Source organism: Hyaena hyaena, unplaced genomic scaffold, assembly GCF_003009895.1.
Source record: "Hyaena hyaena isolate Hyena2069 unplaced genomic scaffold, ASM300989v1 scaffold_131, whole genome shotgun sequence".
In the NCBI taxonomy this organism is placed as follows: Eukaryota; Metazoa; Chordata; class Mammalia; order Carnivora; family Hyaenidae; genus Hyaena; species Hyaena hyaena.
The window spans coordinates 1,485,016-1,499,588 of record NW_024080761.1 but is presented as its reverse complement, the minus strand read 5'-3'; the positions used below and the strand labels follow the sequence as shown (position 1 = coordinate 1,499,588).

General features: G+C 55.3%; 1 protein-coding gene across 7 annotated transcripts; it reads right to left on the bottom strand.

The window, feature by feature from the left end:
* Positions 1 to 1,687: 1,687 nt before the first annotated feature.
* Positions 1,688 to 14,208, bottom strand: SLC52A3 (solute carrier family 52 member 3). 7 transcript variants are annotated; one of them, XM_039237758.1, is made up of 8 exons: positions 14,188 to 14,208; positions 13,579 to 13,633; positions 11,533 to 11,636; positions 9,613 to 9,845; positions 7,311 to 7,922; positions 5,546 to 6,051; positions 3,779 to 3,902; positions 1,688 to 3,311 (listed from the first exon to the last, which is right to left on the bottom strand). In XM_039237758.1, the coding sequence occupies exons 4-8, from the start codon at positions 9,676 to 9,678 to the stop codon at positions 3,099 to 3,101; spliced, it is 1,521 nt and encodes a 506-aa protein (XP_039093689.1). In that variant the 5' UTR covers positions 9,679 to 9,845; positions 11,533 to 11,636; positions 13,579 to 13,633; positions 14,188 to 14,208; the 3' UTR covers positions 1,688 to 3,098. The 7 variants fall into 7 exon arrangements, with proteins under 7 accessions (XP_039093689.1, XP_039093690.1, XP_039093691.1 ...); XM_039237759.1 differs by lacking the exon at positions 9,613 to 9,845; XM_039237760.1 differs by lacking the exon at positions 9,613 to 9,845 and having other exon boundaries at positions 11,539 to 11,636.
* Between the last annotated feature and the right edge of the window lie 365 nt (positions 14,209 to 14,573).

Genomic DNA, 14,573 nt, shown 5'->3' with positions numbered 1-14,573 from the left:
ATTGAGTGCTTGCTGTTTGCGGGTGTGGCACTAAGCACATGCCCTTATCCGCTCAACGCTGGTGAGAGATGATCTTATTTTCCCCATGGTACAGAGGAGACGGCGGCGAGCTGACTCGCGCATCTGCACTTAAAGGCTGCCAATGTCATAAGGACCTCCAGGGACGGTGGGGGAGAGCAAAACCATAGCGAGGCCACATGGAGGAGCCTTTTCCAAATGCCAGGTCACTCACTCTCTCACCTAGTCCCTGGCGGAGCATACCAGCGTGGCTAAGTGCAGAGAGAGCCTCGCCTCGCTCATTATCCATTCCAGCCTCCTTTCTGGGAAGACGAACAACTGAAAACAACCCAAATGCCCTTTAAGGGCAAATGCAAATCATTCTGCCTGGCACCAAAGGGGGAGGCCCCCGCTCTCCCTTTCCTTAGAGCAAACTTGTAAATTCTTTCCAGGCTCCTTTTAGGTGTATTCGTCTTCGAAAAGGCTGAATAAGCCTCCAGCCAGTTTTACCACCAGGAGCACCTTTCTCACGGATGGGAGAGCGGGCCCGGGTCAATGCCCATCACCCAGCCTCTGTGGGAGGGTAGGAACCTAACACCAGTTTAGGCTCCCGGCTGCAAAAAATCTCCTCTTGTAAAGATGGAAAAACTTTTAATTCTTTAATGTTTATTTTTGAAAGAGAGAAAGAGAGAGCAGGTGCAGGGGAGGGGCAGAGAGAGAGGGAGACACAGAATCTGAAGCAGGCTCCACGCTGTCAGCGCAGAGCCTTACGTGGGGCTTGAACTCACGCACTGTGAGACCATGACCTGAGCCGAAGTTGGACGCTTAACCCATGGAGGTACTCAGGGGCCCCAAGATAGGAACTTCTTGTTCCTGCGGATGAAGACAGCTAGCCCAATTACTGGGTGAATTCAAGAAGAATTGTGACAAATGGGACCATCTAGTACCTTACGCGAGGATGCGTTACCATTTGAGAACACGGATGTACTCGACTCGTATCTGCTGGGTGATATAAGCGGGTGGGGTTTCTGCCTTTGCAGTCTCTTCAGCGGATGGTCCGATGTGCGCCGCAATCTGGTTTAATGCTTATTCAGTAATACAAATGTTTTCTTTCTCTTCTACTTTTGTGGAGAGGTTTTTCTGGTTGGTGGGAGATTTTTAAATTAAACATATTTTATTTTAAAAAGAGAGAGAATGTACATGGGTTGGGGGGAGAGAGAGAGAGAGGTAGAGAGGAGGAGAGGGAGAGGGAGAGAGAGAGGGAGAGAGGGAGAGAGACTCTCTTTTTGCTCAGCATGGAGCCTGACGGTGGGGATCCACGGCCCTGGGATCATGACCTGAACTGAAACCAAGAGTCAGATCCTCACCAACTGAGCCACCCAGGCGCCCCAGTGGGAGATTTTGTTTTAAATTTTGTCTCCAACACCTCCAAATGTCTTTCTACTGAGGGCTGGTTGAATACACTTGGTACCTCCACACATTGGAATACTATGTGGTCAGGAGATAACATCAGAGTCCTCTCTCCATTATTAAAAAAAAAGTTATATTTATTTATTATTGAGACAGAGAGAAATAGAGCATGAGTGGGGGAGGGGCAGAGAGAGAGGGAGACAGAATCCGAAGCAGGCTCCAGGCCCTGAGCTGTCAGCACAGAGCCCGATGAGGGGCTCGAACCCACGAACTGTGAAATTATGACCTGAGCCAAAGTCGGACGCTTAACTGACTGGGCCACCCAGGCACCCCTCCATCTTCATTGTTGAGTGAAGTACAAGATACACAGCAGTTTAGTACTTTTTCTGTAAAAAGACCCTATTTGTATTTGCATAATCTCTGCAAGACTGAACAAGAAAGTAATCAAAGTGCGTGTGCATTGAGAGCAGCTGAGCCAGATGAAGGAGAGGAGAGATGGAATTTTTTGCTGAACATCATTTTATATTTTCTGATTTTTGAAACACACGACTATATTATCTATTCAAAATAAATTCAAAGGAGGGCCGGTGGCCAGCAAGCAAACCACTAGAGGAAAGAAGTCCCAGGACCGGACATTCTCTAAGCCTTTGATTCTGGTTCATTTCTAAGCTTAGCCTTGACCTTAGAACTGAAAACTGATTATATTGATTTTAGAGCCCTGATCTTAGTGGAAAAGCAGGGGATTTCTATCTGAAAAAAGGAAAAAGAAAACACAATAACCATCGGGTAGCTGGTGCCCCCCTCCCCAGCCGAGAGAACTGATTCCCAGGGTTCGCAGGGTCCAGTCTCATCCTTAGTGAGTGGGGGAGGGGAGGGGACTCACTTGGGTGTAGCCCTCCATGCGTCCCCATCATCTCTGCCACCTAGCAGGTCACTTGCTTTCTAAGGAGAAGGACCTCTTGAGTGAGGAGGGGTGATGGGAAGGGCTGAGTGGGGTACAATGTCCATGCATGTTGGGAACGGGGGGTGTGAAGATGCCCAAGATTCTGCCATGAGCCAACGGTCCTTTACAAGCTCTTCTGTGACAACAGTAGGAAAAAAGAATGCGGGGCAGGGGTCCTCTCTCAGCCCCCCTCCCCTGGCCACTTCGGGGTCCTGTTGCTGTCCCTCTCATCAGACATCAGATCAGGAAATGGCCCACGCGGGCTGCTTCTCCCCTTTATTCCTGTGCTAAGCCAGTGAGGTAGGTGCTATTTATCATAATCCCCATTTTAGGAAACTGAGGCACAGAGAAATAAGCGACTCCCCCAAGGTCACACAGCTTGCCAGGGCTAGCTCACCCTCTCCGCATTCCCCTTCTGACACCCTTGCGCCTGCCTCCGGCCGGGTGCTGCAAATCCGCGGCCTCTCAAGGGTCCACGGAAGTCCTGCGAGGGAACTGCAGGCGCTGCGACACGGCGCTGGGGGCAGGGCTGCTCTTTGCACGTCCCGGTCCCGTGGGAGGCCCCGTGGCTTTCTTCCCGCCCCCCACCCCGTTCCGGAGCGGAGTTTGTGCGGATGCGTAGAGACTCAGGCTCCGCCTCCCAGCTCCCCGCCACCTGCCCTGCGGCCTGGGGTGCGTGCCTTGCCCAAGTTTCCGGTGTTAGTAATGGGAGTGGCTCAGGGTCATGTGACGGACCACGCCGCGTGTCCTAGGTGGAGCACTGCAGGCTGCAGAAGTCCGCGGATGAGAAGAGCCTGAACACGTTGACCAGCGGGAACATGAGCACGGCGCCCAGGAGGGAGCCCAGCTGCACCGCCGCCCCGCACCACAAGAGGGCGCTGCGGCTGCGGTCGCGCAGGATCACGCCCAGCATCACCTTGACGTAGCTCAGACAGCCGACGAACAGCACCCAGGAGGCCACCTGTGGGTACAGGGCAGGAGAGATGCAGGGTGAAGGGGGTTTTGCGGTGAGCCCCGGGGGAGAAGGGTGCTTGGAGGACGACCCTCTAGGGTTAGGGGGGCCCCATGGAATAACCTCTAAGTTGAGTAGAGGCTTTGGGGGCGACCCTTTAGGGCTGGGGGTCCCATGAGTCGACACACATGCCCGGGGAGAACCCAATAGCCTTTATGTCCCCCATAATCAAAGCAAGGACATCTGGGAGAACGCCACTGCTAACAGACACATGGCAGGAAGAGTGTGGATTCAGGGGAGAGTCTGGACTGTCACCTCGGACCAGCCACCTCACCTTCCTAAGCCTCTGTTCCCAAGCGAGAAGCATCCCTCCCCTGCCCACCTCCCCCTGGGGCCTTCAGTCAATGGAAACGGTCACCTCCGCTAGGTGGGGGGGGGGGGGGAGGAAGGGGGAGCCCCACAGGCCAGATACTTACAATGAGGACTTCTCCACCCCAGTGGCCCTGCATGAGGGGGCAGGGGCTCATCACGGCCATGGCCATGTTGTAGGCCCCGAAGCCGGTTCCCAGCACCGTGAGGACCCCCAGGAATGGCAGAGACCTGGGGCAGAGCAGGGGAGAAGAATGGAAGCGATGAGAAGCCTGACCTCTGCCTCCTCCACCCGGGGGGCGGGGTGGGCCGCCTAGAGTGGGGTCAGCATCTCCAGGGCTAGAGGTTAGATCCCCGTGGGAACTTCCAGGCCACCTGGCTCAAGTGGCTCGCAGAGATTCCTGACGGGGCAAGGCCGGCCTAAGCCACCCTGAACATGAGCGGCGGGGGGAACAGAACCTATGGACGCTGGTGCTGCAGGGACGTGATTCGGACCCTGCTTCCCATCTGAGCTGCAAGACTGGTCCCTGAGCCCGTTTCCTCCCCGAGGATAGGAGTCTCCCAGGGCTGTGGGAACCTGTGGGACAGAGTGTGCCGGGCCTGGCCCTGGGCCCTGCCTGGTATTTCATCTGCCATCATTTCCTCCTGCCACATTCCCAACTGCGGCCAGGAAGCCGGGCTGACTTGAAGGTGGCTTTGATGGCAGCACTGGCCCTGCCGGGGGGAGGGGGAGGGCATGCCGTGGGACCTCAGCTGACCCCTTCCCTTCTGGCCGCCCCTACCCTGGTCTACAACGTGAGGCTGACATGATCTAGGGGCCCTGGTGGCCTTCCTTGTAGGCGCTAGGTGTGACAACTGAGGCCACTGTCCTTCATCTGAGGTCGTCGCCCCTGGGGCCGCCCCGTGCATGCTCTTCTCGACACCAAGATGGGTTTGTGGCCCTGGGTGAGAGCGAGGCTCTGCCCCTGGCTTTCGGATTCGGGATTTCTCACACTCTGGGGGTCTCACAGCCCACAGATCTGTGGCTTCTGGTCCTGCTTTGTCAGAAATCTCGTCTCCTGCCACCATGTCAAGCCCTCAGGGAGGACATTCAGCTTTCTGGCAATGACGTTTTCTGTCCGACTCGCCTATTCCCCTTCTCCCGTCTTCCTGGGCCGAGGGAGGTGGGTGTGAGCGGGTCGGAAACGCCCGTGAGGGCGGGCAGTGGTGGGTGGGAGGCTGTGGGGCCATAAAGTTTCATGACCCCGAAGTCTGTGTCTCCGACCAGCATCTGACTGCCCCCCCCCCAACCCCCGCGGTGGAAGTACTGAGGCTGCTTTACTGAACTTGGAAATCTCAGGCCCCCATCTAGGCTGGCTTCATCTGCATTTTATCAATTTGCTTAGCCATTCTTCCAGAACTACAGCTGTAAAGGAGCCAGCAGGAGCTGGAGGCAGGAGCACAGGGCTGCACTACTGGGAATTAGACCCTGTCTCTGACCCCAGGGTGTCTGTTTGCTCGTGGGAACCTCAGCTCCGGCCTCCATTCCTCCTCAAGGGCCAGTGGCCGGTCAACCCCTACACTGGACCTGCCCCGTGCAGGCACTGCTCTCAAATCTCTACAAAATTAGCTCATTTCATGCTCCCAGCCACCCCCGGAGGTAGAACTCTTATCGCCCCCATTTTCCGGATAGGTATCCTTGAGGCACAGAGAAGTGAAGTGACTTGTCCAGGATCACAGAGCTAGGAAGTGGTGGAGTGGGGATTTGAACCCAGGCAGTCAAGCCCCTAGAAACCGCGTTTCAACCACCATCCACAGAGCCCGATAGGTGGAATCCTGACTTCTGGAACGAAACGGGCCCCAGCAAGAGCTCCCCAGGGCCAGCTGCGGTGGACCTTTGAGGCAGGAACATGGAGAGGAAGCAGGCGAGGGGGTTGGCCATGGAGCTGAAGGTGGCGGACAGGTGGTAGGCGACGGGCCCGTAGGACAGGCAGGAGTAAGTCTGCACGGAGGGCAGGACGCCGTTGGTGAGCGCGTTTATGAAGGCCACCAGGGTGTAGATGCAGATCAGGGAGGCTGCGTGGCGGGGGCCCGTCTTCTCCTCTGGATGCTCCTGCGCCTTGCCGCTGCCCCTTGGGCTGGGGGGGCCCAGGTCCTCCCCTTCCCGTGGCCGGATGGAGTGGAGAGTGACCTGGGAGGTGAGGAGGTCCTCTATGGAAGATTCCCTGGGTCTGGGCTGACGCTGGAGGAGAAAGAAAGCGACCAGGCAGCAGGCCATCATGAAGGAGAGGAGGAGGAAGAAGACCAAGGGAGAGAATTTGGCCGGGAGGTTGCGACTTTCCAGATGAACCGCGGAATGCGCCGGCCCGGGAAGGTCAGGCACGAAAGTGCTGTTAGAAGCCTGGGGAAAGATAAAATAGGGTCAGCCGGGTCCCTGGGGGGGGGGGGGGGGAATGTCAGGACATAGGTGACAACAATATCAATAACAATGTAGAATAAGTAGCTTGCACTGTAAGTAAGGGATGGACATCATAACACACAACTCCTCAGGTCATAATGAATGTTCACGTGGCCTGACGGCTCAGTGAGCACCAGCACTTTGCCTGCGTCACAGTAGCCTGTCTCACCTGAGGGCCACAGGGACTGTGTGGCAAAGGCCGTATGCTTGAGTCCACCTGCTTCTTTCCGACTTAGAAGCTATGCCTTTCCCTGCGCTACTGCCTTCTAAGGGCTGGCGCCCACACGTAAGTTCCGAGGAGGGGCAGCCTTGCCCAAAGTAGCCCTGTGGGAAGGTGGCCTGGCGTGGCCCAATTCCCCTCTTTTTCCTTCAAAGATTTTAAGTAATCTCCACGCCCAACGTGGAGCTCGAACTCACAACCCCGGGATCCAGAGTCTCATGCCCTACCGACTGAGCCAGACAGGTGCCCCACGGCCAAATCTCTTTTCAAAAGATACCGTCCATCTAGACTTACGCACATGAAATCTCAAGTATTTAAATGTCTTCGACTAATTCAAACACTTAAGGGAAAATGCTTGCAGGTTACAGCTGCCTGGGGCCACGGGGTTTGCACCCAGCCACGTACTGCTGTGGTTTGGACAGTACCAGCTGTGTGTGACGTGTCTGACACCCAGGCAACAATAGCAACAACAAAAAGGTTGACATCTTAAACAACATGGAGCATTGAAGCCATGTCTAAAGTCTACAGTTCTGGGGCGCCTGGGTGGCTCAGTTGGCTAAGCGTGAGACTTCGGCTCAGGTCATGATCTCACGGTTCGTGGGTTCGAGCCCCGCATCGGGCTCTGTGCTGACAGCTAGCTCAGAGCCTGGAGCCTATTTCAGAGTCTGTATCTCCCCCTCTCTCTGACCCTCCCCTGATCATGCTGTCTCTATCTCTCTCTAAAAAATAAATAAAACATTAAAAAAAGTTAAAAAAAAATATAAAGTCTACAGTTCTTAGCCATGGATGTATGTTAGCATCACCTGGGAATTTTGAATAATTACACATCCACAGTACCTACTTTGCAAGTTGGAAACACAAAGGCTCTGAAAGTTAGCTCCCCCGGGTAGGGGACGTGAGAGTGCAGCCAGGTCAAGGACACGGTCTGCACGATCTTGCCTGTGGTCGATCACAGAGCGCTGCCACCGCAAATGATGGGTACCTGTGGGAAGACGATGCTCCTGGTGGTCTGGGCGCTTGGGGTGGTGTCTGAGGGCTCAGTGACATTGACACAGGTAGTGAGACCCGAGCCCTGGACCAGAGCCACAAGGGCAGGCAGGAGGCCGCTGAGTCCTTCGCCCACAAAGAAGGTGGTGAGGTAGTGGGCGGGCAGCCGGCTCATGAAGGGCAGGAAGGTGACAGAGGAGGTGCAGTCTACCAGGGCCAGGAAGAAGGTGAGGACCATGAAGGCGACGCTGTGGTGGCCGTCCAGCACCCAGGAGGTGACATTCCAGAGGAAGGCGAAGAGGGTGCAGGCGACGGTGCCCACGCCCAGCACGGTGAAGATGATGGGCACCTCCAAAAGGCAGCCAGGCTGAAAGTGATGGAGCAGGGTGACCAGGAGGGGGCCGATGTTGGCCAGCTGGATGACCACCGTGAGGTAGGAGGGGAGGTACCAACCCTCGGGCAGCTCCGTCACCAGCAGGGGGAGCTCTACCCAGAGCCCATTGATGGCTACCCAGGAACCCAGCCCGAAGGTGCAGACCAGAAGGTGCGTCAGGAGGGCCATGGTGACAGTCCGCCCTGCGCTGAAGCTGCCACTGCCCAGATCGGCCTGCAGCGGGGAGAAGAATATCTGGTGAGCGATGGTGGGGTCACCGTCTGTGACAAGACAGAGCTGTGGAGCCCACGTTTTCCTGGGCTTTTTACTCTAGGAAAACACAGACAAATTCTTTTATGGCTAAGCCTGTCAGGGGGAAAAGCTTCCCCAACCCTGGCTTGGATGGCCAGGGACTGCCAAGGAAAAGCTTGACACATTTAATTGCATAAATAGTAAAACATATAAAAGCAAGCAAACGACAAAGCTCCCTCTTCAAAAAAAAAAAAAAGACAAGGGCAAAGAAAAGAAAAGAAAGGTAAGAAATACCAACAGTAAGATCAAAAGATGCCAAACGGGGAAAACAGTTGCAGTGTAAATCATAGACAAAGGAGTCATCTTCCTCCCTATGTAAAGAGTTTGTAGAAATCAAGAACAAAAAGACCCAGAGAAGAGTGGGCAAAAGATGTGACGAGCTCAGAGGAAAAGGCACAAATCAGCCTTAAACACACAAAAAGACCTGGGCTTACTCCCAAGTGGCTTTGCCTCTCTGTGCCTCATTTGCCTCATCTATAAGTAGATGGCAAGGACAGTTGATGGGCCAATCACCTCCTTTCACTGATGTGTGGGATCCGGGGAGGTGGGGTTTGGAGCCCCCCCCCCCCCCCCCGTGGGAACACAGGCCTGATCCCTCGGTCCCTCCCTCTTCACATGTCAGTCTTTCTTGCTGCAGAACCGTCTTTGTGGCTATGCCTCACCCAGGGAAATTCCCCACACCTCAGTGCCTCCTTTCCGGGCTCCCACCCACAGAACTGCCTCTCAAGCCCCAGACGAACTCTTTTCTTCCTCCTTCCTCCACGGAGGGAAGCCCATCCTGGAGCAGAAGGTGGTCTGACCTGCTTTCTGTCTCACTCTACCACCTCCTTTCTGGAGGCCTTGGACAGGTGGTTTAAGCTCTGGTCTCTGAACCTGTTGAGGCTGGCCATACCAACAGCCTGCAACAGACCTGGCTGAAGGCATGCCGAGGGGACCCACGGGGAGACGCTCCAGGCCTCCAGCCGGCTGTCGCCTGGAGAGGACCCTTCTCGCGGGTCTGTTGTGTGTGGCTCCTCGGAATGTGTTCCAGAACCGGCAGGATCTCACTGGGAACAAAAAGCCACCCTGCACCAACTCAGGCAGGATACTTGTCTATGATCAGCGGAACAGTACAGAAGGACAAAAAGGGAGAGGGGAATGATACTTCAAGGCCAGGGTGCCACTGCTTCCCATGGGTCCCCTCTCCCTTTTCTTTCGTTGTTGCAGAGGCCAGAGTTTGGGTTGGGCAAATAGCCACCAAACTACAAGAAGAGCACAGGGGCGCCTGGGCGGCTCAGTCGCTTAGGCTTCTGACTTCGGATCAGGTCATGATCTCATGGTTCGTGGGTTCGAGCCCCGCATCGGGCTCTGTGCTGACAGCTAGCTCAGGGCGTGGAGGCTGCTTCGGATTCTGTGTCGCCCTCTGCCCCTCCCCCGCTCACACTCTGTCTCGCTCTCAAAAATAAACAAACATAAAAAATGAAAAAAGAAAACCAAAAATCTCCACGAGTACATTTCCCAGCCTCCCTTGCAGTGGTGCATGGACATTTGGTCGCTGCTAGACCAGTGAGGCCGTGAGGGACTTTGAGAAGTCTCCTTAAAGATGATGGGGGTGTGGGGGGGGGGCGGGTACCTTTCTGCTCTTTCTCCATCCTGCGGTCTGGAATTCAGATGTGATGCCCAGAGCTCCGGCAGCCATTTTGCACTAAGAGGGATGGTGTGGGGTCTTGAGGGAGGTTAGTCCTCAAGGCTTTGTGGCACGGAGCTGCAGTACCGGCCCTGTTCTGCCTGCCACTGAACGATTTTGTTTGTCCAGTGTTGTTTACATTGTAAACAAGCTTCCATCTTGTTTAAGCTACTTGCTTTCTATACAGGAAAACAGTGGCCAAGTGCACAAACACCGATGTTGAAGGATCTGTTAGACTGGCTATGGTAGCGAAAACTAACATTTATCTCCTTCATTGTGAATGTCCGGACTCAGAAACTCAGGTCTTGCCCCAACCGGGATTTGATCAAACACCAAAACCAAACAGGATTAGTTGTTGAAATACATCTTAAAGGGGCGTTGACAAGTTGAGAGGAAACTCTGGGGCAAAGGTCTTCCAGAGAAATGCAAAGAGTTGGAGGGAGGGAGGGAAGGAGGGAGGGAGGGAACAAAGAGCTCTCAATATGGGATTTGATGCCAAAAGTATAAATGAAGAGCCCGAGTCATTTCACATTGATAGGGACTGCACTCCATGGTGGAGTTAAAAAAGTAACGAATGTCTGTTTTCTGAGTAACATTCCCCCAGAGTCTCAGACACGCCAGGAGAAACGAACAGAAGCACAGTCAATGGTCGATGGTGTGGTGTTGATTCACTGCTCTGGGCCTTGACCGCAGAAGGTGGTGTAAAACAAACATGGGTATGGAGGAGGCAATAAATGACATTTCTAATAAAGAGGAAGAGGAGGCAATAAATGATATTTCTAATAAAGAGCAAGAAGTAAATAATTAAAGGGAGGAGGTGGATTTGCTACAGATGGTTACTTTTATCATCTGAAAGGCTATTAAGATAATGACTTCAGCAAGATGTCCAGCTATACATTCACCTCTGTGGTTTTCCTGCATAGAACCAGTTAGAAAATCAGACTAGGGGAGTCCTTTGGGAAAAAGAAATAAAACTAGATCTCTTTCTTACTTCTTATCCCCCACCCCTGAAAAAGGAATTCCAGCTGGATCAAATGTTTTAAATAGTTTTTAAATGAAAAAAAAAAAAAAGAATATGGCCTGCAAAACCGTTAAAATCTACTCCTGAAATCATTATTACATTATGTTAACTAACTTGAATTTTGAATTTTAAAAATTGTTAGAGAAATATATATAACATAGGTATCAAATCAAACGTTATCAGTTTTTACATTAAGTGCAAAATCACAAAATTCTCTTCCTGAAGTCATTATTACACTGTCTGGTTAACTAACTTGGATCTAAATAAAAAATTTGTTAAAAAAAAAAAAAGAATAAGAATACCCAAAGAATCTACAGGGAGATGGAGCAGCTTGTACAAATGTCCTGGGGCAGGAATGAGCCTGGGCCACTGTGGCTGGAGCAGTGGGCTGGATGGGGAGAGGAAGGCAGATGGGTGGGTAAGGAGCCTGAATTTCATTTATGTGCAATAGGTTTTATGTCCCAAAAGGCTAAATCCCTACACCTCACGGAGCTGAGATCTCTTGAGTTCTGAGCACCACCATGGATGGTTGTGAGATTTGAGAGAAGGGATTTTGTCCTGCAAGTCTCTTCTCTTTGCGATGGTGGAACGGCCCCGCATAACCCATCTCCTATGTGGCTCTCCCGCCCTGCCCTACTCTCAGCCACATGGACCTGGGAGACAAGTGACCGCTGATGGGGAACGCTGCCATCAACGACAAAGAGTCAGGGGCAGGGGGTGGGGGGGAGGTCCTAGGCAGAGGGAACTGCATGTGCCTGGTTTTTTCAGAGGACTAAGGAGGGGCTCAGAGGGAGCATGTTCTGGATATTTTTAAAAAGTCCTTATCTCTTTTCTCTTTTTCTTACAGTGACCTTGCAGGGCAGGTTCATTCATTCAACCGGTATTTACTGGGCACTTGCTGTGTGCTGGGCAACAATCTCTGCTCTCGGAAAAGCTTGAGAGGTAGTCACTAATCAAAATAAAAAACAGAAACAGAGCAAGTCAGCATCAATGAGGGCTGTGGGAGGGGAGCAGAGGAGGGGGAGGGGAGCAGGCAGCCTGGGAGTGCAGCATTCTTAAAGGGATTGTCAGAGGGAATGTGAAGGAAGTGTGGGAGTGCAGGTGTGTGGGGGGGCAGCAAGTGCAAAGGCCCTGGGGTAGGGCTTCCCCTGCCTGAAACAGGTTTTGGTGTTGGAAGAACCAGGCAGCCGGTATGGGGGGAGATGGGCAGGTCACATAGGGCCCTGGGGGCAAGAGTTTAGGTGTTTTCTCTGAGCCCAAATCTCCATCCCTGGGCAGAGGGAGGACCAGCTGTAATTTAGTTTCTCTCTAATCGTGCTGGCTGTTGTGAGGAGAATAAAATGTGTAGCCAGGGCAGATGTAGGAGAGAGACCTGTTAATTAGGTTAATTCTTAGGAAGCTGCTATAGTCATCCAGGCAAAAAAAGACAGGAATGATAACAATAATAAGAACTATAACAATAGCCCCCATCTACTGGCCGAGCGCTTTACACACATTACCCATCAAATCCTCTCCACAATCCTGAGCCAGGCAGCAGGATTACCCCCTTTTATAAATGAGTTAACTGTGGCTCAGAGGAGGAAAGTCATTTGCCCGAGGTCACCCAGCTGGTCAGCTGGGAGCAGGGGTTTGACCCGAGGCAGGGCTGACTGTGGACCCAGCCTGAGCAGAGGCCGGGAGGAAGCAGGGGTCCTGAAGTAGCGGCCGGCAGGGGCCCGCGCTGAGCAAGATCCCTTCCCACTGGCCCCGGGGCCTCCCCACCGCTTGCACCGGGTCAGGGAGAAACGGGGCGCCCGCCTGGAAGAAGCTGAGAGAGACTCCAAGACCTAGATGCTTCCTGGAGCCCCGTCGGCGACTGTGAGAGAACAGACACCAAAGGCCTTGAACGGGACTCTCAGACCCAGTCCGCTCCATGACGCACGCAGGGGCGTTCAGGAGCCAGACAGCCCCCCAGAGAGGTCTCTTTCCTTCCAAGTTTTGCAGCAGCAGCTGAGAGCCCTAGGCCCAGGGGGGTGCAGGGAGTGGGGGTGGGGGGCCGGCGTACCCTCGGTGTGCGGCTGGGCCACCCCCTGCCCCACCAGGAGGGAAGAGATCTGTGCGACCTTGACCATCAGGAGGGAGCCCAAGCAGCCTCCGGTCCGGCGCCCTCCCGGGCTCTCTGCTTCGTTCCCTCCTCAGTTCAGCGGCGAAGATTTATCTGAGTCTTATCTTTCTAGCGCTGACCTCTCCCACTGTCCTATAATCTCCATGTGAGCAGGGCCCTGTCTCTCTCCCAGTGTCAAGGGGGCCACCTAGTTTGCCAAGGGCTGGGCCGCCGAAAGCCTGCCTCCGCTGCGGCCGTGCGGGGTGAGTCGGCCTGGCTGGCCCCGGGCAGTGCCAGCTGGCAGTGCGGGCATGGTCTACACCCGCCCCTGGATGGGGGTCTGAGTCAGTGTTGTCCCAGAGTCCTTGCTGAGTCCCGCAAGCAGAACCCGCCTGGGGCCTGGGGCGCGGGGCCTGGCCCGCCCGCATGAGAGGGGTGGGGAGGTTGTCCGGCCGGAGCGGGATGGCTAGAAGCTGAAGCGGGATGGGCAGAAAGAGAGACAGAGAGACAGAGGCAGGGCAAGAGGAGAAGGCAGGGCAGAGAGGGCAGGGGCGGGGGTGGGGGTAGGAGTAGCGGCGTGTGCAGATCGGCATGGCTCAACCACCACTCTCACCCCGTCCTCGCGTATCAAAGGTCCCTCTCGGCCTCTCCTCATCTCAGAGCTCCTGGGCCTTCTCCAACTCAACGTTCCCATCTCACAGATGTGGGGAAACCGAGGCCCAGAGAAGAGGCGGCGTTTGCCCGCAGCGTGTCCCCCCATCCCCACCCCGCATCTCAGGCTGTGGGGCTCATCCAGGCCTGTGCTCACCGGCTGTGTGTCCGCAGGCCAGCTGCTAACCCTCTCTGGGGCTTGGTTTCTCCATCTAAGAAAGGGGGTGGGGATGGCCCTGTTTCCTTGGTCTTGGCTGAGGGCAGGAAGGGAGGAGATCATGGGAGCCCAGCAGGCTGGCTGGCAGGGACCTCCAGCTCCCTTCCGCCCCCTCCTTCCCGGCCCCGGAAGGGCCGCGGGCCTCCCACGAGGCTGACCTTGGTGAAGCAGCCTCCCCTCCGTGCCCACCCCAACCCCCAGCCCTCCTGCCGGGCTGGCGAGGCTCCAGCCCAACCTGCAGCAATGGCCGTCTAGACCTCCCAGCGGCGTGGAGATGCAGCCGGGCAGAGGTCGGGGGGGGGGGGTGGGGGAGGCCCGGGGAGGAGGGGGCTGGAGTCCCAGCTCCAACCGGCCGAGGAGCGAGAGGCCCTCCTTCCCTCCTATCCCTCTCGCCTCCAACCCGGGAGTCGGGAACTAGGGAAAAAAGCCACAGGCCACTCGCTGTCCCCAGACGAGGACCCCCCCCGTCCTCAGGGCCCGGTGCCAGCCGGCCCTGGTATAGGCAGCTGTGCCGTCCCAGGCCTGAGCCGCCCGGTTCTGCCTGCTTACCTGACAGGTCCTGGTCCCAAGTGGCTCTGCCTGGGAGGGGCGGAGGCAGCCGGGTTAGTATTAACCCGCCCCGCCCAGCCCAGCGGAGGGGGAGGGGCGGGGCGGCTGGGCGGGGCCTTCGGCTGCACCAAGAGCCTACTGTGTGTCTGGAATCCGCCCAGACACCCCGATCCGGAAAATCCTGATGATACCGCAGGCGCAGGAAAGGGCTCGCATTATCGTGTGTCATGAGGGTTGACCCCGAGAAGGCGGAAGGCCTGTCCGGGCTGCCCCTGGCCTTACCCCAGGGCCACCGGAATTCCTTTCACTCAGGAGCAGGGCTCCCGGGAGCCGCCGAAGCTCTAGGTTCAAATCGTGGAGCTTCAGCAAGTCGCTTGGAAAGGGGG